Raw genomic sequence first — 10302 nt, 5'->3', positions numbered from 1 at the left:
CTCCCCCTCTCTCCCCCCACATCTGTCACAGCTGACCCTCTGGTCTCTCTCTCTCTCTGTCACCCTCCCCCTCTCTCCCCCCACAACTGACCCTCTGGTCTCTCTCTCTCTGTCTCACCCTCCCCCTCTCTCCCCCCACATCTATCACAGCTGACCCTCTGGTCTCTCTCTCTCTCTGTCTCACCCTCCCCCTCTCTCCCCCCGCATGTGACCCTCTGGTCTCTCTCTCTCTGTCTCACCCTCCCCCTCTCTCCCCCCACAGCTGACCCTCTGGTCTCTCTCTCTGTCACCCTCCCCCTCTCTCCCCCCACATCTGACCCTCTGGTCTCTCTGTCACCCTCCCCCTCTCTCTCCCCCCACATCTGTCACAGCTGACCCTCTGGTTTTAGTTTCTCTGCTCTTTGGCCACTCACACCTTCTATTCTCTCTATGGGCTGCCATTAGCAGCCTTTCTCCCTGGTTTCTGTGGCTAGGACTCATCTTTCATTCCCTCCCCCAGCCGTTTAAATATCCCCCACTTTCTCTGCCTTTTAGCTTTGACAAAGGTGTCATCTCACAACACCAGGTTAAAGTCCAATAAGTTTATTTGATAGCACGAGCTTTCGGAGCGCTGCTCCTTCATCAGGTGAGTGGGATTTCTATTCACAAACAGAGCATATACAGGCACAAACTCAATTTACAAAATAATGGTTGGAATGTGAGTCTTTACAGGTAATTCAAGTCTTATAAAGGGGGGGGGTGGTTTAGAACGGAGTTGAGGAGGAACTTCTTCACTCAAAGGGTGGTGAATCTCTGGAATTCTCTACCCGTTGAAGTGGTGGAGGCTGCCTCGCTAAATATTTTTAAGATGCGGGTTGATGGGTTTTTGATAAGCGAGGGGATTGAGGGTTATGGCAAGAGGGTGGGAATGTGGAACTGAGCCACCACAGATCAGCCATGATCTTATTGAATGGCGGGGCAGGCTCGAAGGGCTAGATGGCCGACTCCTGCTCCTATTTCTTATGTTCTTATTAAAGGTACAGACAGTGTGAGTGGAGAGAGGGTTAAGCACAGGTTAAAGAGATGTGTATTGTCTCCAGACAGGACAGTAAGTGAGATTTTACGAGTCCAGGCAAGTCATGGGGGTTACAGATAGTGTGACATGAACCCAAGATCCCGGTTAAGGCTGTCCTCATGTGTCAGGAACTTTTAGTTTGGACAAAGGGAACATCTGGAATTGAAATGTCAGCTCTTTTCTCTCCTTACAGATGGTGCCAGACCCGCTGAGATTTTCCAGCATTTTCTCTTTGGGTTCCAGATTCCAGCATCCGCGGTGATTTTACTGTCAATGTGTGATGTTGTACACTCTGTTTAATGTGATCGGTGTGTCAACACCATATATCTGTGTCTCTGAGTTAAGTGATGCAGGTTTTTCTACCCTGACACTAACCCTGCTCATTAACAAAAGCAGTGGGAAGCGCTGTTGCTGGAACATTGTAGCCTTGTTAATGAGTGAATTGTTCATTGGAAAGTTTGCAGGGGGATTTTGAGAGCTGCCTTTCAGAGATCGTTTACACTGAGGTCAGAACTCTCAATGCAAACCTTCAAACTGCCAAACTGGTTAAGACTTGTCAAACTTCTTGGAACATTCAAATTTCCCCCTTCACATTTACCAAATATGGATTGATCTGAAATGCAAACTTGGCCACTATGCCCCCACCCCCTCCATTTCAACATCTCCCTCCCCACTTCCCCCACCAAGATACTTCAGACCTGCCCCCTCTCTCACACTGGTATAAAGGCAAGCTTATTCGATGCTCCAGGTACTGCCAGCAGTTCTGTATCACAATGTCTGCGAATTATGAGGTTACCCTGGACACCGGGGACGATTGCAACGCTGGCACCATCGATAAGATCTATTTGTCGCTGGTGGGTTCTCTGAGCAGCTCAGACAAGTTTCGGGTCTGGACCCTGTCCGGTTTATACTGCGGTTCTGTAAGTATTTCTCCCCAGGCTGACTTGGTTTTGGGCGAACCAGATGTTTTCCTTGATGTGGGGGGGTGTTGTAGTGAGTCCCAGGTTTCTGAATGTTCCCCTCGCTCAGTAACACAACGAGTGCAGATTTCACAGACCTCTCCCCCCCACCCCACCCCACTCTCTTGTAATGACACAGAGACAGAGAGAGAATGAGTGACGGAGGGAGGAAGAAATGTGTGAGGGTGCAGCTGGTGCTTTTCAGAGAGTGGTTGGGATTGAAGGCGGTGCGAGGGGCACTGGCTTTAGATTCACAGAGTCGTAGAATCCCTGCAGAGCAGAAAGGGGCCATTCAGCCCATCTAATCTGTGCTGACTCTCTGAATGAGCACCCCCCCCCCCAAACCCTATCCCAGTAACACCAAATATTACCCCACTTATCCCCCAACCCACACATCTTTGGACACTATGGGACAATTTAGCATGGTAAAAAGTCTGACAACACCAGGTTTTAGTCCAACCGATTTATTTGATAATAGACTCACAAGCTTTCGAGGTTTCCCTCGAAAGCTTGTGAGTCTATTATCAAATAAATCGGTTGGACTAAAACCTGGTGTTGTCAGACGTTTTACTGTGTTTACGCCAGTCCAACGCCGGCATCTCCACATCACAATTTAGCATGGCCAATCCACCCTAACCCACACATCTTTGGACACTAAGGGACAATTTAGCATGGCCAATCCACCCTAACCCACACATCTTTGGACACTAAGGGACAATTTAGCATGGCCAATCCCCCTAACCCACACATCTTTGGACACTAAGGGACAATTTAGCATGGCCAATCCCCCTAACCCACACATCTTTGGACACTAAGGGACAATTTAGCATGGCCAATCCACCCTAACCTACACATCTTTGGATACTAAGGGACAATTTAGCACGGCCAATCCACCCTAACCTACACATCTTTGGACACTAAGGGACAATTTAGCACGGCCAATCCCCCTAACCTGCACATCTTTGGACACTAAGGGGCAATTAGCATGGCCAATCCCCCTAACCTGCACATCTTTGGAGTTTGGGAGGAAGCTGGAGCACCCAGAGGAAACCCTCACAGACACAAGGAGAATGTGCAGACTCTGCAGTTACCCTGAGGCTGGAATTGAACCCGGTTCCCTGGCGCAGTGCTGACCGCCCGAAATTGTGGGAGCCGAACTGACACTGAGGGGATTTGGGGGAGGGATCAGAGGGAGGAAGGTGGAAAAATGGGTTGCTAGTCTGTCTCCGGGGTCTTATCGCTTGTGGGGGGGCGGGGAAGCTGGAAGGTGGGTTGGGGAGATCGAGCGGGGGACACCACTCCCTACATTGAGTGTTTACTGACTGGGAGTCTCTCTCCCTTTCCCTGCCTGCCATGGGCGTGTTTGGAAGGATTTGGCTGGTTGACTCCCAGCCTGTTTGGCCACATCGTAAGCGTACCTTCCTTGGTGCCAAGTCCCGGGGTGGGACTGGAAACAGCAGCTCCTGGCTCAGCGACAGGGACTGCGTCACCAGACCACCTCAAAGCAGAACTTGGTGAATAAGGAATCCTTCCTCTGTAATTTCCCCCTCCACCTAGCCCCTGCTGATGGAAATCAAAAGCTAACCAGCCATTGAATTTGCTTTTCATTTAGAGCAAGACCATGACCATTGAAAGCAAACATGAGCTTGGAGAGATTCTGCTGGTGAAACTGTACAAAGATAAACACTTGTTATTGCCCGAAGACAGCTGGTATTGTCAATATGTCACTGTCAAAGCACCGAATAACACAGTCTACAACTTCCCCTGCTACTCCTGGCTAGTGGATGAGAATACTCTGACCATCATTGAAGGGAAAGGTACAATTAAAGAATTTATACATAGGCGCATTCGCAGAGTCATCGAGCTTTACAGCATGGAAACAGGCCCTTCAGCCCAACTTGTCCATGCCGCCCTTTCAAGGAGATTGGGTTCCCCATCACTGGTACAGCAGCCATTTCTCAAAGTCGATTCTCCCCCTGAGAATGAGAAGCTGTGGCTGGATGTTATTTATCCGGCTGCGATCCCAGATTTCACTCAGTCGCGGCTTGCAGTGACCTCAAATTTTTGATTTGATTTATTATTGTCACAGGTGCTGGGATACAGTGAAAAGTATTGTTTCTTGTGCCTGTACAGGCAAAGCATACTGTTCATAGAGAAGGAAAGGAGAGAGTGCAGAATGTAGTGTTACAGTCACAGCTAGGGTGTAGAGAAAGATCAACTTAATGTGAGGTAGGTCCATTCAACAGTCTGACAGGAGCAGGGAAGAAACTGTTCTTGAGTCAGTCGGTACGTGACCTCAGACTTTTGTATCTTCTCCCTGATGGAAGAAGGTGGAAGAGAGAATGTCCGGGGTGTGTGGGGTCCTTAATTATACTGGCTGCTTTTCCCAAGGCAGCGGGAAGTGTAGACAGAGTCAATGGATGGGAGGCTGGTTTGTGTGATGGATTGGGCGACATTCACAACCCTTTGTAGTTCCTTGTGGTCTTGGGCAGAGCAGGAGCCCAGATCAAGCTGTGATACAACCAGAAAGAATGCTTTCTATGGGGCATCTGTAAAAGTTGGTGAGAGTCGTAGCGGACATGTCAAATTTCATTAGACTTCTCAGAAATTAGTGAGATCAGCGAACTCTCCCCCGTGCTTTTAAAACCTGTACACATTAACCAGAACTTGCGGAGACTAAAGCAGCAACTACTGATCGACAGCGAGATGTACAACAAAAGCCAAAAGCCAACATTATAATCTTACAGATTCATTAGGACAAGGAATTCTCAGTGAGAAATTGTGGGTGGGATCAGAGTTTACCAGAAAGGAACGGGTGTGGAAAATATTCCAATCAGAGTTGGGGAAGGGGTTTGGGGGAGGGTGCAGTCAAGGGGGGGGGGGGTGTGGTGGCAACGAAACACAATAAATTAGTTTTCAAAGAGCTAGCAGCTTCCTGATGGGTGGAATGGCCTCTTTGTTTGCTGCAGAAATTGTATAATTGCCTAGAAATATGAGACATTTCATTACAACAAAGTCAGCAGTTACTTTGTCCATTTTAATTATTTTTGGTGCTGAGATGAAAGAGCTCTCACCATGGCACGGGAGCGGCACGGGGTGGCACCGTGACACAGGGGTGGCACCGCAACACCACCTTGGCACAGTGGGTTAGCGCTGCTGCCTCACAGCGCCAGGGACCCGGGTTCAATCCCAGCGGCACGGTGACACAGTGGGTTAGCGCTGCTGTCTCACAGCGCCAGGGACCCGGGTTCAATCCCAGCGGCACGGTGACACAGTGGGTTAGCGCTGCTGCCTCACAGGGACCCGGGTTCAATCCCAGCGGCACGGTGACACAGTGGGTTAGCGCTGCTGCCTCACAGGGACCCGGGTTCAATCCCAGCGGCACGGTGACACAGTGGGTTAGCGCTGCTGTCTCACAGGGACCCGGGTTCAATCCCAGCGGCACGGTGACACAGTGGGTTAGCGCTGCCGCCTCACAGCGCCAGGGACCCGGGTTCAATTCCTGGCTTGGGTCACTGTCTGTGCAGAGTCTGCACATTCTCCCCGTGTCTGCGTGGGTTTCCTCCGGGTGCTCCGGTTTCCTCCCACAGTCTGAAAGACGTGCTGGTTAGGGTGCATTGGGCCGTGCTAAATTCTCCCTCAGTGTCACCTGGACAGGGACTGGAGTGTGGGTCTAGGGGATTTTCACATTAAGTTCATTATAGTGTTAATGTAAGCCTTACTTGTGAGACAGATAAATAAAGTAAAGGAATGTATTTGAGGGTGGAGTGTCTGCAACTCCCTGTGGGAGAAATTCCAAAGATTGTAAATTCTGAAATCTTGTCTCAATATGTTAGCCGGGAATAGACGGTGACTGGCGATAGATAAACTTTATGCTTTGGACTAATCCCAGAACACTGGACTGAAGGTGGTTTGCTACATTCACATTGAAAATAAAATTGACCTCGTGGGAAGCCGTTCGGTCCCTCAAGTCTCTTCTGTTATTCATGGTTAATTTGTATCCAAACTCCATTTTCATGCTTTTGTTAATTGACCCATACCCCCTCCCCTTGTTGGACTCCTTGTACCACCCCCCCCAACCCAAAATCTGTGGTCTGTATGCCACCTCCTTCCCATACTACCCCTCAGACCCCCTTATTTGTCAAGGAGCCTGGTCTGGATCCAGCTTCCCTCTCCCTCCCAGTATTCCTCTTCTTAATCCGTGACCCCCCCCCAACCCCCACCCGCCCCCACCGCCTGCCATCGTGAGCCTTCACCCCCCACTCCTTGCACTGCCCGCCTACCACATTACCCCCTCCCCTCCCCTCCACCCCGCTTTGTCTCCCCCCACCCTCAGCCTCACCTCACCCCTCCACCCCTGGTCAAACATTGGACCTTTATTGTGTTAGTTGCTGGGGGGAGTGGGGTGGGGGGGGGAGACCCAGGCTCAGCACTGATCTGGGACGGTGACAGAGAAGGGTCCAGGGCATCCCGCAGCCCAGCATTGGAAATGGAGGTGGAGGCAGGAAGCGAGCAGTTTATCCTGGCAGAGTGATGAACGGAGCAGCTCAGCTTAGGATCATAAAGTCCCTACAAGTGCAGAAGGAGGCCATTCAGCCCACCGAGTCTGTACCGACAACAATCCCAGCCAGGCCTAACTCCCGTAATCCCGCATATTTACCCTGCTAAACCCCCTGACACCAGGCGCAATTTAGCATGGCTAATCCCCCTAACCTGCACATCATTGGACTGTGGGAGGAAACTGGAGCACCCAGAGGAAACCCACGCAGACACGGGGAGAATGTGCAGACTCTGCACAGTCAGTGACCCACGCTGGGATTGAACCCGGGTCCCTGTGAGGCAGCAGCGCTAACCCACTGTGTCACCGTGCCGCTGGGATTGAACCCGGGTCCCTGTGAGGCAGCAGCGCTAACCCACTGTGTCACCGTGCCGCTGGGATTGAACCCGGGTCCCTGTGAGACAGCAGCGCTAACCCACTGTGTCACCGTGCCGCTGGGATTGAACCCGGGTCCCTGTGAGGCAGCAGCGCTAACCCACTGTGTCACCGTGCCGCTGGGATTGAACCCGGGTCCCTGTGAGGCAGCAGCGCTAACCCACTGTGTCACCGTGCCGCTGGGATTGAACCCGGGTCCCTGTGAGACAGCAGCGCTAACCCACTGTGTCACCGTGCCGCTGGGATTGAACCCGGGTCCCTGGCGCTGTGAGACAGCAGCGCTAACCCACTGTGTCACCGTGCCGCTGGGATTGAACCCGGGTCCCTGGCGCTGTGAGACAGCAGCGCTAACCCACTGTGTCACCGTGCCGCTGGGATTGAACCCGGGTCCCTGGCGCTGTGAGACAGCAGCGCTAACCCACTGTGTCACCGTGCCGCTGGGATTGAACCCGGGTCCCTGTGAGACAGCAGCGCTAACCCACTGTGTCACCGTGCCGCTGGGATTGAACCCGGGTCCCTGTGAGACAGCAGCGCTAACCCACTGTGTCACCGTGCCGCTGGGATTGAACCCGGGTCCCTGGCGCTGTGAGACAGCAGCGCTAACCCACTGTGTCACCGTGCCGCTGGGATTGAACCCGGGTCCCTGTGAGACAGCAGCGCTAACCCACTGTGTCACCGTGCCGCTGGGATTGAACCCGGGTCCCTGTGAGACAGCAGCGCTAACCCACTGTGTCACCGTGCCGCTGGGATTGAACCCGGGTCCCTGGCGCTGTGAGACAGCAGCGCTAACCCACTGTGTCACCGTGCCGCTGGGATTGAACCCAGGTCCCTGGCGCTGTGAGGCAGCAGCGCTAACCCACTGTGTCACCGTGCCGCTGGGATTGAACCCAGGTCCCTGGCGCTGTGAGGCAGCAGCGCTAACCCACTGTGTCACCGTGCCGCTGGGATTGAACCCAGGTCCCTGGCGCTGTGAGACAGGGTGTTAACCATTGTTCCAGCGCGGTGATTTTAAAGTGTTTGAATTTGTTTTTGTAGCACGAAGGCGATGTGATTATCAATCCCCCATCTTGGAGGAACACTGGATTAATGAGATCCAAAGCAGACAAGAAGCCTATCAGTGAGTACCTGAGTGAAAACATGCTATCAGAATTGACACTAATAAATATTTCCTGCTGCTAACGGGACCACCGTCTCCACACAGACCGGGCTAAATCCATCACCTGCTGCATACAGATCACAGCAGCGCAGGACATCTGGTCAGTCTGGAGTTTGGACATCACTTTTTGAACCATGGGTCCACACAAAAATCACCAAACGTTACAGCTTACCAGAGTTCAGTGTTGGGTGCTCTGAGGCAGTGTGGCAGTCCCATTAACCTCCCCCTCCCGCAGCCTGAGGGTCACTCTGATAGGGTGATGTGCAGTGAATTCAGTGAAATCTGCCCTTCCCTACCCCCCAGGGGCAGCAGTTAGTTTGCAACTGATAACCCAGCGTCCCAAACCCCCAAACTGACCCAGACCCCCAAACTGACCCAGACCCCACACTGACCCAGACCCCACACTGACCCAAACCCCAAACTGACCCATACCCCACACTGACCCAAACCCCACACTGACCCAGACCCCACACTGACCCAGACCTCACACTGACCCAGACCCCACACTGACCCAGACCCCACACTGACCCAGACCCCATACTGACCCATACCCCACACTGACCCAGACCCCACACTGACCCAGACCCCACACTGACCCAGACCCCACACTGACTCAGACCCCACACTGACCCAAACCCCACACTGACCCAGACCCCACACTGACCCAGACCCCCAAACTGACCCAAACCCCACACCGACCCAGACCCCACACTGACCCAAACCCCACACTGACCCAGACCCCACACTGACTCAGACCCCACACTGACCCAAACCCCATACTGACCCATACCCCACACTGACCCAGACCCCACACTGACCCAGACCCCACACTGACCCAGACCCCACACTGACCCAGACCCCACACTGACCCAAACCCCACACTGACCCAGACCCCACACTGACCCAGACCCCCAAACTGACCCAAACCCCACACCGACCCAGACCCCACACTGACCCAAACCCCACACTGACCCAGACCCCACACTGACCCAAACCCCATACTGACCCATACCCCACACGGACCCAGACCCCACACTGACCCAGACCCCACACTGACCCAGACCCCACACTGACTCAGACCCCACACTGACCCAAACCCCACACTGACCCAGACCCCACACTGACCCAGACCCCCAAACTGACCCAAACCCCACACCGACCCAGACCCCACACTGACCCAAACCCCACACTGACCCAGACCCCACACTGACCCAGACCCCATACTGACCCATACCCCACACTGACCCAGACCCCACACTGACCCAGACCACACACTGACCCAAACCCCACACTGACCCAGACCCCACACTGACCCAGACCCCCAAACTGACCCAAACCCCACACCGACCCAGACCCCACACTGACCCAAACCCCACACTGACCCAGACCCCAAACTGACCCAGACCCCACACTGACCCAAACCCCATACTGACCCATACCCCACACTGACCCAGACCCCACACTGACCCAAACCCCACACTGACCCAGACCCCACACTGACCCAGACCCCCAAACTGACCCAAACCCCACACCGACCCAGACCCCACACTGACCCAAACCACACACTGACCCAGACCCCACACTGACCCAAACCCCACACTGACCCAGACCCCACACTGACCCAGACCCCATACTGACCCATACCCCACACTGACCCAGACCCCACACTGACCCAAACCCCACACTGACCCAGACCCCACACTGACCCAGACCCCATACTGACCCATACCCCACACTGACCCAGACCCCACACTGACCCAGACCCCACACTGACCCAGACCCCACACTGACCCAGACCCCACACTGACCCAAACCCCACACTGACCCAGACCCCACACTGACCCAGACCCCCAAACTGACCCAAACCCCACACCGACCCAGACCCCACACTGACCCAAACCCCACACTGACCCAGACCCCAAACTGACCCAGACCCCCAAACTGACCCAAACCCCATACTGACCCATACCCCACACTGACCCAGACCCCACACTGACCCAGACCCCCAAACTGACCCAAACCCCACACCGACCCAGACCCCACACTGACCCAAACCCCACACTGACCCAAACCCCACACCGACCCAGACCCCACACTGACCCAGACCCCACACTGACCCATACCCCACACTAACCCAAACCCCACACTGACCCAGACCCCACACTGACCCATACCCCACACTGACCCAGACCCCACACTG

At 53.9% G+C, this 10302-nt stretch overlaps 1 protein-coding gene across 1 annotated transcript in view; it reads left to right on the top strand.

The window, feature by feature from the left end:
* Positions 1-1760: 1760 nt before the first annotated feature.
* Positions 1761-10302, top strand: part of LOC145337141 (polyunsaturated fatty acid lipoxygenase ALOX15B-like) — an 85696-nt gene continuing 77154 nt past the window's right edge. The window contains exons 1-3 of the mRNA XM_080181926.1: positions 1761-1974; positions 3626-3830; positions 7982-8063. Coding sequence (XP_080038052.1) covers positions 1828-1974; positions 3626-3830; positions 7982-8063 — 434 coding nt within the window. The 5' untranslated portion in view covers positions 1761-1827. The remainder of the gene's footprint in view (positions 1975-3625; positions 3831-7981; positions 8064-10302) is intronic.

Source organism: Carcharhinus amblyrhynchos, unplaced genomic scaffold (genome assembly GCF_965287045.1).
Source record: "Carcharhinus amblyrhynchos unplaced genomic scaffold, sCarAmb.v2.hapA scaffold_43, whole genome shotgun sequence".
NCBI classification, from domain to species: domain Eukaryota; kingdom Metazoa; phylum Chordata; class Chondrichthyes; order Carcharhiniformes; family Carcharhinidae; genus Carcharhinus; species Carcharhinus amblyrhynchos.
Note: the sequence above shows the minus strand (reverse complement) of the source record. Positions and strands in the feature narration are given on the sequence as shown.